The 14,444-nt window shown below is 50.0% G+C and overlaps 1 protein-coding gene across 1 annotated transcript in view; it reads right to left on the bottom strand.

The window, feature by feature from the left end:
* Positions 1 to 4,826: 4,826 nt before the first annotated feature.
* SCUBE3 (signal peptide, CUB domain and EGF like domain containing 3) overlaps positions 4,827 to 14,444 on the bottom strand; it is a 96,254-nt gene continuing 86,636 nt past the window's right edge. Inside the window, 12 exon segments of the mRNA XM_043500367.1 lie at positions 4,827 to 5,747; positions 6,431 to 6,510; positions 8,103 to 8,255; positions 9,359 to 9,556; positions 10,056 to 10,070; positions 10,073 to 10,216; positions 11,454 to 11,621; positions 12,560 to 12,680; positions 12,682 to 12,722; positions 13,001 to 13,204; positions 14,025 to 14,185; positions 14,327 to 14,444. Of these exon segments, the coding sequence (XP_043356302.1) occupies positions 5,598 to 5,747; positions 6,431 to 6,510; positions 8,103 to 8,255; positions 9,359 to 9,556; positions 10,056 to 10,070; positions 10,073 to 10,216; positions 11,454 to 11,621; positions 12,560 to 12,680; positions 12,682 to 12,722; positions 13,001 to 13,204; positions 14,025 to 14,185; positions 14,327 to 14,444 (1,553 nt within the window). The 3' untranslated portion in view covers positions 4,827 to 5,597.

Here is a 14,444-nt window from a genome sequence, read left to right as displayed (position 1 = left end):
CTCTCCATTAGTGGTTAATTAGAGCCAGCTGCTTGGAGGACTGGCTTTTTCCTACCTTGTGATGGTTTATACTGTCACACCTGGTCATCACTAATACTAGGGCTCTGAGGATAGTGAGGGGGGGGATCAGCAATGGGAAATGAGATGGGGGCTGAAGAATGAGTAATAGGAAATGGAGGATGAGAAGAGGGTGATAGGAGCTAAATGCAGTAAGCAGCAGTGGGATGGAGTAGTGCAGTGCTAGAGAATTAAAAATGGAAACCAGGTTGGGTATTGGAAGGGATTAAGAATTGGGAGTGGATGAGGTTAGAGCACTAACCTGAGCTTCCCTATGCACCTACCACTCATCACCATCCCATGGGCAGCAGTTAACTCCCAGCTGCTATGGAAGCAGAGATGGACAAAAACTAAGCCTTGAAGAATCTGTGCTAGCATTGGGGATGGGACTCCTCATGGTGGTCAAGTTACTTTAGGTGTGTTTGCAGTATTGGTGCTTTCGTATGACATCCATGAGATTGAGGTGCTTTTGAAATTTCTCTAATCTCTGAAAGAAAACAATCGCAGGTCCCACTGTTAATGTTCAAAATAAGTAGAACCAATTTCTAAAAGATCAACACCACCAAGAAATTCAATTTAATAATTAAAAAGACAATACAAAATGCAAACATTTCTTTTTACAAAGTTCAGATACAATTTTTTGAATCAAGTGCAAATAACTTTATGAACTAAGTCTTTTTCATCACTTAATCATTTTGTGGGAGATGCTAAAGTGTGGCCCACTGCAAAAGGCAGATATAAATATTCCAATTTATTTTTTTAAACCAACCCTTGGTTTACTACATTGAAACATTCACTACATCAAAAAGTGGGTGATGGAGTTTTCAGGCTTTCAAACCTTTTCTATTTTCTTGCCTTGGGCAGGTTTAGCACAAGGAACTGAAGCAGGGTTTGATGGTATACAGAACATTTGGTAAGCTCTTGCTCATAGTCCCCAAAAGGGTTGTCTGAAGGATATACCAGTCAGTGGCATGTTCTACAAATCAGGCCATTAAAACTATTTGTCGTAACAGGTGGCTGCATAATACAGTTCACTACATTTACTGACAATGGGAAATCTTAAGTGACTGTAGTTAACATAGGACTCTAGATTATGGAGGAAATAATTTACCTGTGCTAGTAAGTCACAGCTATACGTCTGAACCTGCAATTCATTCAAGGGAGTAGTGCCATGCTTACTACTAGTGTGTAGCTTATCAGTGACCAGCCAAAGGAAGCCATTGAGGGCTAGTTACTGAAGCACATACTATAATTTTTGCAGGATCAGGGCTGTAGATGTGAATGGGACTGATGTCAAAGGACTGTTTGTAGCACTAAGGCTGCAATATCAGGCCTGTAGATTATGCAAACAAATTTATTAAAAGGCCAAGAATTTCCAAAGGGCCTAGTGATTGAGGGCTCAACTTCCGTCACCTTGAGGCCTGATTTTCAAAGGGAGCTGTACAACGCTGAAAATCAGGGCACTTTTAAAGGCATCCCATGAGTCACCCACTATCACACGTCAAAATTTTGTCCAATGAGCCTAAATAATATGTTCCTCCCATGCGTTTCCATGTTTCCCTTCAGAGGGCCAGTGAAGCCAGAGCAATGGGTTTCACAGTGGTTATAACCTGTAGCGTTGTGGTGGTTGGGTTCAGAATGCAGCAGTCTCATTTTGAAATGTAAGATGCTCCATGGTTTTAAATAGCACTAGACACACTTATGTACATCAGGTTCAGGGATTATTTTAAAAAAAAACACAACCTGAAATTTGGCCTTTAGACTTGATCATGTCCCTTTACACACCTACACTGCTGCATGCATTCTGAACCCCAAAAATAGATCTTATGCCTTTTCCACTGGGGAGTCTGCTGTAGATACCATTGAAATGGCAGGCATCTCAGCCCACAGGTGTCCAACTTCTGAGAAGACCCAGCTGCAGGGGGGCAAATACACAGATGGCATAAAAAAGCACAACCCCTCACGAGAGATGCAATCAGGCTGAAGGGGACAGAACTGAGCAATGCTCAGCCAGTGCTTATCCGATTGGTGGGATTAGATGATACAGCAATGAATTCCTAGGGGCAGCAGTAGAACAAAGCTGTATAGACAGACACTGGGAGGAGAAAAAAAAATGGGATATCAGCTGCTATCTGCTGAAGCGATACCCTAGCTCCCTGTCCCTTCTATCTGCTAATAGCCATGAAAGTGTATTGTGTAATAAATAATAAAATGGTAGTGGTGCCTCCGATGGGCTGTGTAGTTTCCGTATGTTCAAGGAGGAACGGTCCCTGCCCTGAATTGCTCATAGTCAAAGGAGACAGTGACTGCGGGAAGTGGAGCAACAAATAGGAAACCTGTATACAAGTCAACTGGATTCACCACATGGCAGAAGGGGGTCTTTAAAGACAGACGTGGATGTGGTCACTGAGATTGCACCAGGCATACGGGACTGCCTGGAAGAAGGCACAAAGGCTAGAGGCTGACAACTGGGCAGCCATGGGTGGGAATGGTGGTGGAGTGGGGGTCGAGGGTGACATGAAGCCAGACAACGGAGGATAAGAAGGAAGAGGCGGAGTTAGACAGCATCTCGGACAAAGAGGTGATATGATTGCAGATGGAGATCCAGCAAACTGGTGCAATCCGCATGGAAGAGTTGTTAAGTGGCTGCATTTTGCACAGTGGTGAGCGTGGACACAGGAGGCCATAGGAAGAGTCTCATGAGGGCCTGACAGATCTGGCTGTGGACATGGCCGGTAAAGAACAGCTCTGAGGTTAACAAGGAAAGAGTGACAGGATTGGGAAATGGCCTGGGGCAAGGGAGAGTGAGGAGCCAGATATCTCAAGGTTGCTGTCAATGGGGACCAAGAGAAGGAATGGGAGAGAAGTTTTGGCAATGTTCAATTCTAGCTGATGATGAGATGTGGGGCTATGGCGGAGGTGGAGATGGGCAACACATCGACAGAGAGGCGATACTTGCAGCCATTAAAGGCCAGTCGAGATCAAAGGGAGAAGCAGGAGCTCAGCTGGCCTAAGGTGTCTCTCACTGGGCTCCCAAAGGGAGGCTCCCAAGGTCAGTAGCCACTTTTTGAAAACGCTGGCTTAAATATTAGTGTTTTTCAGGGAGGCAACTGCTGGACTTGGCCCCGGGAAGCTCTGTGATTGCACATGGAAGGGGAGCTGGCCCCAAGACAACCTCCCTAGTGAGATGTGGCCCGCCCTGTGACTAAGTTTGAGAACCCCTGCAGGAGGCAGCAGATTTTTCAAAAAAACCTAAGGGATTTAGAAGCACGTTTCATCAGATGTCAATGAGACTTGTGCATCTCCCCCAAAGACATGGTGATTTTTCAAGGTTAAATTAATTAAGGGACTGATGGAGCTTTGGCCATTAGATTCTCCAGGCGGTTTAATACAGCAATGTCCCAGCAAACTGGGCAGTCATGGGAATATGTTCGGGCGGACCCTGAATTTCTCTGCACCTCATTCGGCAATTCACATGGAACTCCCACAAAAATCAATGGGAATTCTGCCTCATAGCCAGCCCTGCTTCTTCCAACTCTTTGGGAAATGGAAACAGATTAGCTGGTTTCTTCATGAAAATATAAACAAGCACTTGGATAAAGCATGCAACATCTAAGGCTGGTGAGATCAGCACCAGGGGCTGCTTACAAACCAAACTGAAGTTCACAGCAGGCTGAGACACAGGAGCCCAATGAGCGTGAAGGGAATCTCCAATGGAACGAACTAGCTTCTGCGTCTTATATTTCGTCACTGTTCTCTACTGGACAGAATCTGCTCCGTTCCAGTGTTGCGATCTATGTCTGGAGCCTCATTCTTCCTCCCATGCTGTTTTTATGTAACTTCCATTAACTTCAGTGGAGTAACTCCTGACTTACACTGTGGTGAACGAGACAAGAATCAAGCTGTTCATGCCTGTAGACCTACTGACGACAAGATAAGCCTCCGTACTACTGCAGTTAATGGAGAGGATCTGTTAGACCGAATGACAGAAGTCTGAGAGCCTTCTGAGTAGCATTCCAGCTTCTAGAATTCATGCTGCAGAGCGAAGGAGTATAACCGGCAACCAAGTGTAAACTGGTAACTGCATCCAACAGCAGAGACCTAGCACAAACTGACCACACTGGAGACACTTGTGGATGGGAAAAGATCTTTTGCTTTCTAGTCATCAGGGAAAGATTCAACTGATTAAGGGGGAGGAGGGAATAAAAGCTTCAATGGTAAAAGGAACATCAAGTGGATTTGCCTTATTAGGGACAAATATCAGAAGAAAAGCTTCCAAAGTCTGAAAACGTCATCACGTTAATTGAAGCCTTGGTTTGTTTTTGTTTTGTTGTTACAAACACACATTCTCATTTCTCAGGAAGGTATAAATATTGTAGTTTCTAGTAGAAAAAACTTCCCTCTACATAATATAAAGAAGACTCAAATGATTGCACTTAATACATATGAAAAAGGTAGAAAGGACGATATCCTAGTGCACAAACATTTACTCCTGCTCTTCACATCGCTTGCTTTTCTGTCGACGAGTTACTCTTTGGCAGAGCTTGTAAGAGAGTCTGGTCTCTTGGCACAAGTGTCCATGGGGGAAAAAAATGAATCCATCTGAAAGGCTTCTCGTTCATTACCTTTTTTCTCCCATTCATCCAGACATTGTTCTACAAGACCGTGGCTTGGCCATGCTTTCTTCAAATGCAGACAGACCAACCCAACTCCCTGGAGAGATGCAGATCTCCCACCCACTGGAACTGCCATTTGCCATGATGCTTTTCAGCTTTGTCTTTTTTTTTTTTTTTTTAAGTATTCTTTTTTTTTTTTAAAAAAAAAAAGTATATTTTTTTCCCAATTCCCCCCTGCAAAGCTGTGTTGAGATATATATATATATATATATATATATATATATTTTTAAACCACAACACTGCGATAAATAAGGCATTACCTTCCACATTCAGGGCTTCCTCTGCGCTCAATTCTTTGAGAAACAGCCTGTTCTGGCTGCAGCAACTTTTCTTTGCGTTGGCAGCTGGAGAAAGGCCCACGGCAGGAACAAAAATACCAAACTATATCCCAGGAGTGCAGGTGACTGTAGGTGTGTTTCTGGTGCCTAGGAATGGAGACAGATTTGGACGCAGATGTGTAGTCATCAAGGGCCACAAATGCAACCAGAGTGACTACACTTAAGTTACATAAAACAGAGCAGGTTGCAGCTGCCTCTGCATGTAGAGGCCACTTGGGCTGAGAAGGAGCATCACCCTCCGGGACTGGTAATTGTTATGGGCTGCACATGCCGTAGTAAGGGAACAGAGCATGGGATGCCTTGAGATTACAGACCGCCCCTGCGGGAGACAAAGTCAGCGCTGAGATGAGTTTGAAGAAAGCCAAGGAGAAATCGTTTAGAGTCGTCTGCATAGTGAGAGATGGGGATTCTGTTTGTTTAAAAAGCTGTTTGGGGAAAAAAAAACCCAAAAAACCATCAAATAAGAGCAAAAGAAAGTTTCCTTGGCTGGAGGGTGGCCCATGAGGCAGGTGGAAATGGCTGGGGGCTATTTGTAAGGCCTGAGGAAGCTGGAGACTTTGGAGCGGAGGAGTTTGATGAAAGAGCGCGGTAACATCTCCTTGTGTTTCTCCGTGTACTTGAAGTAGTTCTGTGGATGAGCCAGCACATCGAAGAAAGCCTTCATCAGCTTCTTGTCCTTCGAGGGAAACAAACAGAACAGTCACATCACATCCAGGTAAAAGCTGGTACCCACAATTAAAGCATAATGGATGTGGTCTGTCTGATGGTCGCTGACCTAAGAGATCATACTTCGTGTTCTTATTGCATGGATCCAACAAGCTCAAACGCTTTAATTTACAGATGGGGAAACTGAGGAACAAAGCGTCTAAACACCTTGCCACAAGGGCACAGAGGGGTGCCCTATCCATGGCAGGGCTGAGAATGGAACCTAGATCTCCTGACTCGGAGTCCCTTGCTCTATCTACTAGACAAGGCTGCCTCAGTCAATTTTGACTAGACATGAAGAATGTGAGCAAGAGGCTCCATAGTAAAACAACAAGCAACAGAGAGAGTCCAAGGAGTGTATGCAGGAGAACTACACCGGCTGCTGGGCACACGATGAGTTACAGGACCACGAGACAAGCCATTGTACTTCAGTAGAGGAATTCTAATCCTCGGCTCCTTATTGTGGCTCCCAGGACACACCTGTGAATCCTGGGAGTGTGTTAAGGACGTCAGGACAGGGGCAGCACTAGGAGCAGTACCCATTGTACAGTTAGGTAACACAAAGGGGAAGTGACTCGCCTGGAAAGTTAATGGTAGAGCTGGGAACAGAACCCAGGAGTCCTGATTCCCAGTCCCACTCATGGATGGTCTCACCTTTAATATTTCCTGATGGTTTTCGGAGGCGTACAGCCTGCCATCCCGGACAATATCCTCCACCAGCTGTTCATAATCCTCTGCAAAGCCAAGCGAGAAAGGCAGTCAGGAGGAAAGCAGGTGGCAGGAGTGCTCGGCTAATTCAGCAACAGGATGCTATTGTAAGGGTGGAATTCTGGGCTCCAGAAAGCAGCAAAATTGTACTCTGCCATGAGCCAAAAAACTTCACTCCACACCTTATTGTTTGTCTCCCACATACCTGGAGGTGGAGCTCCAAAAGCTGCGGAGGTTCCCCTCTCCGTCCATGCAGAACACCAATCACATGTACTCAGGTGTTTCAAGAAACTAATAGATCAGGCAAGACACTTTACACTTGGGTAAGTTTGGAATGCCCCAGACAGGTGCATGGCAGTATTGAGGAAACTTAGGAGGCAGGACATTAGGTCATGAGGTCAACCTGAGGGCCAGGGACTAGCCTCTGAACTGAGCACAGGGCAGAAGCAGGAGGGTGGAGTGCAGGTGAGGCAGTTAATCATCCAGCAAGGTACAAAACCATCTGGGAGAGAAGAGGGAAAGCCCAACCGGATTGGGAGAGTAGGGGCAGATTTACTTGGCATTTTACAAATATTTATAGTATTAAAATGATCATCTACTCACTGGTCTCTTCTTAAGTCTCATTTCTAACCCTTGAGTTGCTTTCACTGTGTGTCGACAAGGACTGTACACTGGTAGCAAACGTCCTGAGGTGTGTACCGTATTCAGTTATAAGCTGGGTTGGTAGCCCTGTCTATTAAGATCGCCTGAGACTTCCCATTGTAAGACCCCGTTTTCAATTGCTGATAAAACTTTGCCATGCTAACCGTTTGGACTGAAATTTCCCATGCCAGGTGTCTGTCTCAGGCTGAATTGTTTTGGGAATTTTTTTTTAGCCCAAACGGTTCAGCCATGTGAAAGAACAAACTTAGGGAAAATATATGGTTTTGCCCATTTAGAAAAATTCTGGCAATCTTTTCTTTGAAAAGCCATAGTGCCCTCGTGCTTTGGAGCAGGGACTTGAAATTTGGCAGGAGGGTAGCGCTGTCACCTTTCGTCATCTCAAATTTGGCCAAATGACACCTGGCAGTTTGCACGTGCTTCCGACAGACTTCTTTGTTTTTAGCAGCTGAAATCCCCAAAGATCCCGTGCACACTGAGCATGCTCCTGCCTAGGGCTAAGTGCGACTTGCCCTGCAATGCCCCTCTGGGCTTCTGCAGACTGTGCTGGGTCCAGGTCCGGGTGCCTGAATGAAGAGCAGGGAGACTGTCGTTTCTGAGCTTTCAATGACCCCCTGCTGGTGGATTCGCCCAGGGACTTGTGGAAAAAAAACTTAGACGATCATGTCATTAAAGACTGTATCGTAATGCATAGGCACAAGGGGCCCGGTTAAGGTTGAGCACACACAAGCTTAATTCTGGCATTTCCTAACTTGTGAGTGCTTGACGTTGCAACCTTAACATCCTTTTGGGTGTGTAATATCATTCAAATCGCTTTACAATGCTCAGTTCGAGATTTCTGAGACCACGTGTTAGCACTGGCAATTAAACCCAGATGTTTCAGTCCCGCGTGATGAGCACTTACACTGCAGTCCCACCCCTGCTCTTGCTATGCCCTTACACATACTCCCCCACATACCGTCGTAGGTGACGTAGGGGATCTGGAAGCCCCTGGCGCCGTTGGCCTCGCTGGTTTTAAAGTTGATCCACAGCTTGCGGGACCTGGCGGTGAAGGCTATGGGCCTCTCATACGTCTGGCACGTCTCATAGGTCGTGATGGAGGAGGGGGAGGCTGGAGGGGAACAGGACAGGACCAGGTGTTGCCTGGAATCATTCAGCCACACAAACACCCAGGTCCAGACATCTTTTGGTTTGTTTCAATATTGTGGGTGGGGGTCTCCTTGCCGAAGAGCCACATTATGAGAACACAGGAGCTGACTGTATGGCTCCGGTTCTACTCCGTACTCCGGGGGGCCACCTTCCTCCTCCACCATTCAGTGTGGGTACTGAGGCACCCAAGTGCAACACTTTCAGAGGTGGGCGCAGACTGTGGATGGCCAGCGTCGGTCAGCCGGGGGACCGATGTTCAGAGGTGCTGAGCACCATGGAGTTCAATTAACTCCACGGCCACCTTTTCAAACATGGAGCTGGGGCCCCTTGGCCCGACGGGACTGCGTGATGAGATTCGGAAGTGGCGTCAGCACCGGGTGATGCAACACAACAGTGTCATGTGGAAACACCACGCCTGGGGACTAGGTTGGCAAAGCCCCAGGAACTGCTTCTGGGCCTCAAAGCACCCTAGGAACTGTTCCCGCAGGGCACAGGATGGCTTCATCGTAACCAGGGCAACACCTGGGAAGACATCTGCATGGAGAGGCAGCCCAGCCACCTTGGGAGTTGAACAGCAGCAAGGAAACTGCAGCTGGGCAGGCTGGTTTCATCTCCTTGCCTGAGGCCAGGAGCTGTGAGCAATGCACAACCAGGAGCCTTTACTGATGGGCATGCACCCAGCTCTGCAGTGGGGTTTAACAGGGAAGCCAGTCCCAGGTAGTGAGGTATGTGGGGTGGATCCACTCACTACAAACCCCACTCCCCATAGCAGTTACCCATGCCCAGCCCAAGGATGCAGACTTCCCCTTTAGGCTGAGTGCACCAAACTTGTCCTACCTGGGATCAAGCCAGAGGTGAAAGCAGCTCTTTAGGGATGCATTGAGTTCACCTGCGGCACTGTCACCCTCTCCTCCACACACACCTGCTCCATCACTTACCGGGCTCCGCTGCTCCCAGAGGTGTCCGCAGACCAGACAGCCTGGGAGGTGGGGAGAGGGGCTCTCGCGGGATTACCTAGCACCCCCATTGCCCAGCATGGCCACGCCACAGCGATCGGTTACCTACAGTTTTTCCGCATGACCAAGACGTCCCCGCACTCGTCCTCGGATGGCAGGAAGATCTCTGGGACTACCATGAGGATCTTGCGCTTTGGGGGGGGGTTGATGTTCCAGGTGCACTCAATGTTGGCGGGGTAGTTCCCAGGGTAGTTGGGAGACTCAATGTAGCCAGTGTACTCGCCCAGCTCCCCTCCGCACTGGCGGTCTGCAAGGCAACAAGGACCAGTGGTCACTGGGAATTAGTTCCACTGGAGAATACGCTTCTCTGACATGGGGACACTAGGCAATGATCAGTGGGCAGAAGAATTGGATCAGGCTATCCTAATCCTGTACGCAGTGGGCTATCTGTGCCTACGCTCACATATATTCATGCGTGCATGTGCACAAGCATGTGGGTCAGCATGTAGAGCATGCCGAGCATGCCCAGGCTCTGACTGGTTGTACATGTGCAGGGGGCATACATGAAAGGCTGTGTGTATATGTGTGTGGACATATGTACGCATAGCTGGATGCAGCTGTCTGTGCACCCGATTGGGGGTGCATAAAGGGAAACGGCAAGAGGAGGTGGAGCTTCTGCCAGGGCCAGGATTCCAACAGGGCCCTCTGGATGGACATCCTGCTAACAGGGAACCACAGCGACTGGCAGAGATTGGATCGTGCATACGACGTAGGGACACAGCACCCGGGCTGCCTGAAGCGCTTACTTTTACACTGGGACCGGACGTGGAGCCATCGAAGTCCGTGGTGGTGTTGCCGGGGCAGGTGATGCAGTAATTCTGGCGGAAGTCTGGCTGGTAGGTGCCCACGGCACAGCGGATGCAGCGGTGGACGCTGGTATTGTAGTAATGACCCGGGGAGCACTGAACTGTGGCGAGAGGGGAGAGGAAAATGTACTGACAGGGATCAGGCAAGGAGGCGTCAGCTCACTGAATCACTCCCAGCTGGTTCCCATTCCCAGCTTTGCTACTCCTTGGGGTTTACAACTGGGGAAACCTGGCCACAGAGAAGTTAGGTGACTTGCCAAGGATCAAGCAGCAAGTCAGCGGCAGAGCTGGGAGTAGAACCCAGGGGTTCCGATTCACAGCTCCCACTCACACTCCCTGGAAGCTATGTGCAAAGAGATTTTTTTTTTCTTTTAGAGTGACACAGGTATTCCCATGTGAACTTTGGGAAAAGCAAATTCAAGGCTCTTTTAAGGTGTTCATTTAGGCTGCCGTGACCTTCCTGTTTAGAATAGTTATTCTCTCTCTCTCACTGGGACAGCAACATGCTGAACTCTGGATTTTGCATTAACTTCAACGATCCCCCCTTTAATAAGAGGAGAAATTCCATCCACATAATCACTGCACAGCTAACTGCAAAACTCGGCAGACTAGATTTCCTTGTAATAAAGCTTAGCCTAAAAATAAGCACCCAATTATTACATTGTTATTATTAACCCTAATAAACACAGTAAAGGCCCAAGACCCCACACAGCATTGTAAAAGCAACATGGCAGTGTCGGAGTCCCTTACTGGACAACGCTGGAGTGCTCCTTTGTAAGAGTATTTCTGGGGTACTAAATGCATCGGTGCAGTGTTTAGAACAGCCCTGCAAACACGCCACCAGTTCTCGTTCGCTTTGGCACCGTATTTAAAGGGTGGGCAGGCGGATTTTGCGCCTAGTCTGGTGGATTCGTACAGCCACGGTGCAAGGCGGCTCGACAAGCACGTAGCTTCTCAAGGAGATGGCAGTCTAACAGGAGAGCGGGGAGGAAATGGAATAGGGTGGGTGAGCGGATACCGCTGGGAGGGTGGAGGGTAGACTGAAGCCAAGAGCCTTGGTGAAGGATGGATGTGCAGGGCAAAAGGGAGCAGTGGAGCAAGGGTGGGATTTGTCCCCCCCGCAGGCACTTTGCAAAATAAAAGTTTCCCACCTCGCCACCTGCGTCGTTCTTGTGACAGGGCCTGGGGAGCTGAAGAAGCAGAGGGGGGTTGGGATGTAGCCATAATGAAGCAGGCTCAGTCCTGGGAACTCAGCCCCGCAACGCCCCCTGGAGCTGCCCTGATCTCCCATGGCTGTTCCCCTCCCAGCTGCTGACGGAGCTGCTGGCTTGGACGTACCTTTGGTATCGCAGTCCTGGAAGGAGAAGGCTCCCTCGTGTTTGGTGGTCAGCCCCCCACCGCAAGGGAAGCACAGAGCTCGCCCAGCTTCAGGCTGGTAGGCGCCCCGGGGACACGGCTGGCAGGGTATGAAGCCATCCACTGAGTGATGACCAGGGGGACACTGACCTAAGGCCATTCAGAAATCAAAGAGATATGTGGGTCAGTTGTGCAACAACACAGCCTCCCTGTGCCCTGAGCTCCATTGCGTGTCACTGATGCTGAACCCCAGATAGGGGGAGCCACAGGTAGCTCTGGCTCCTCCTCAGATCCGTGGGGCAGCCCCACTGGTTGCAAGCACCTTGCAATGGCCTGGAAATTACCACCTTGTTGCCATTGTTGTGGGACCCCCTGGTGACAGCTGCAGGTGGATCAGAACCAGAACCGTTCAGCCAGATCTTTTTTATTTATTGCAGCAGCCCCTAGGAGCCCCAGTCGTGGGTCTGGACCCCACTGTGCTAGGTACTATACAACAGGACAAAGAGATGGTCTCTGTCTCCCCTGAACTTTGGGGACTCTGATAAAATGGACTGGATCCAATTCCCCATGAGTCTGCTCTTACAACACCTCACCCCCTTTGGCTCATGACTGGGATGCATCAAAGTTTACCCTGCAGGAAGAACAGCCAAAAGCAGCAGCCCCCTGCAGTCAAGCCGCCACACCTACATCCTAACTGGGTGCTTGTGCTTCCCTCTCGTGTCTCTGTGCCGTCCTGTTCTGAATGGAGAGTCCAAGGGCCTGTCTGCAGCCAGGCAATGCAATGAGCGGTGGTGTGGAACCCTTTGAGCTGTTTAATGCCTGATGCCCGGGCCTTGAACAAGCCGGGGATGAGGTCTACAACGGTTTCTCTGCAGCACAGAATGGAAGCTGCACGCATCACGCTGCACTGGTTCTGCTGGTGCTCCTAACCCCATCCCACAACGCTGAGCCCACAAAAGACCCTTGCCGGGCCTAATGGGAGAGGTGATCAAGATAGTGCCAGAACGCCACAGCTGTAAGGTGCCTCTTGGTTCCTCAGCCAGCCTCTCCGAGGTCACAAACAGCAACCGATCGACTCCGCACCGTACCTGCACAGGTGGTTATGTTTGTTGCTCCAGCAGGGCCATACGCATCGCTTCCAGGGCAAAGGTCACAAGAAAGCTGGCCTTCTTTCTCCTGGTAGGTCCCTGGGGGGCAAGGGACACACTGCCTCCAGCTGACCGTGGTAATATGTTCCCTGCAGGCAGCTAACTAAGAGAGAGGCAGAGCCGTTAGGGACACATGTAGCGAGAACCCCCACCAAGCTATCCCCAATATGCCTTATTCAGGCTGCAGGTGAGAGGTCCTCGGGGTCCCCAGCTCCTAATATTGACAAGTCAGTGCCTCTAAAGGGAGAACACATGGTAACTTCCCCTACTGCCGGTCAGCCCGTGGAGCACTGGTGCTTGGGAATTGTAGTTAGGCACTAGGGACCTACAGCTTAATGTGCAACTGGCCCCAGGTCCCTAACCCCCCGGCTGTTCCCTTACCACACTTGGATCCTAGCCTTTGCTGCCCTGGCCCGCAGCTCTCCTGACTCTCCGGGGACATGCTCAGCTTCCGCGCCACCTCGTAATCCATGCCCGCGAAGCGGATCAGGAATCGCTCCTGGTTTATGGACTTCTTCAGGGCCTTGATTGCAGACTTCAGCTTCTTCTCCACCCTCTGCCGCAGGCAGTTAATATTGCAGCTGGCTAGAGGTCAGAGATGGGGGACGGGGTAGACTATCAGGGTGAGCATAGGGGAAAGCAGATGCCCTCCTAGACTTGCCCCTCCCCATCACTGCTGCAGCTCCCTGCCAGGGCTAGTAGTGTGATTCCCCACCAATCTTCTATCAGGTGTGAGTGGGGTGGCAGGGGACCGGGGGGAACTCAAGCAACAAAGGGGTATCTTCAGCTGGATTAGGGGGTTCCTCCTGACTACTCATCCCATCTCCCAACACCCGAGCAGCTGGGCAGCTGCCCACCCCTGCATGTCCACACTCTGGGGGTGAATATACATCTCTGCCTATTCTACCTCCCTCCTCTTTTAGTGCCCATCCCCGCACCTGCATGGCTGTGGATGTAACTGTTAAAGCTGAACTGTGGACAGCAGAGGCTCTGTGCAACTCATCACTGGCCAGAGACCTAGAACTAGCGCAAGGAGTGGCAGGGCAAATTTCCCCCACAGCCTGCCTCATCTACGTCTTGGGAAAGCCCCTCTAGAGGTGCGGAAGGGGTTCAGTTTCCATGGTCTACTCAATCCTTGGCCTCTGGCCAGACTGCCGGTGAGGGGCCATTCAGTGCAAGCCAGGTCGGGTGGTTTTTGTGACATGGACATCTGCCCAGAAGGAGCTGGTCTGAGAACTGCCAAGCTCATTTCACACAGGCCATGGAACATGTTGCCTAGCAACGTGTGAAGGTAATTAACAGCACAAGGCAGACATTATTGGAGAGTTGTCTGCTCTTTCCAAATTGTCGGGGGTTCAGCCCAGTGCACTCTGGGAAAACCAGTCCTCCCAGCGCTGTCCCTCACCTGTGACCTCTTCCGGTTTGATTTCTGCCTCAAACTCCAGGGTGATGCGCGTCACCTCCTTGTTGGGGGAGTTGCGGGCCCGGCGGCCTTTGCCTTCTTTGATGAGTCGCACTTGAGGTTCACGAAGGTCACCTGGCAATCTGAGCAGGGGGCTGCCCCGCCTGGAAGAGAGGGAACAGAGAGTCAGCATCGTCCCCACAGCTCCCTTGGGAAATCCAAGCCCAGCTGGTCAATGGGGCCACTTCCCTCCACACAGCCATAGAGAGCTTACATGGCTGGTTGGGGGGAGGGTGTATGCTCACCTGGGGCCCCATGCTTCCCCCGACTCATCCTGCTTCCCCTTCATGCGCGGGTGCAGGTGGCACTTGGCGTCCTTGATCTTGAAGGAAGCCTTTTGTTTGATTGGAGCAGCGGCAGTCT

This window comes from Dermochelys coriacea, chromosome 21 (genome assembly GCF_009764565.3).
Source record: "Dermochelys coriacea isolate rDerCor1 chromosome 21, rDerCor1.pri.v4, whole genome shotgun sequence".
NCBI classification, from domain to species: Eukaryota; Metazoa; Chordata; order Testudines; family Dermochelyidae; genus Dermochelys; species Dermochelys coriacea.
Note: the sequence above shows the minus strand (reverse complement) of the source record. Positions and strands in the feature narration are given on the sequence as shown.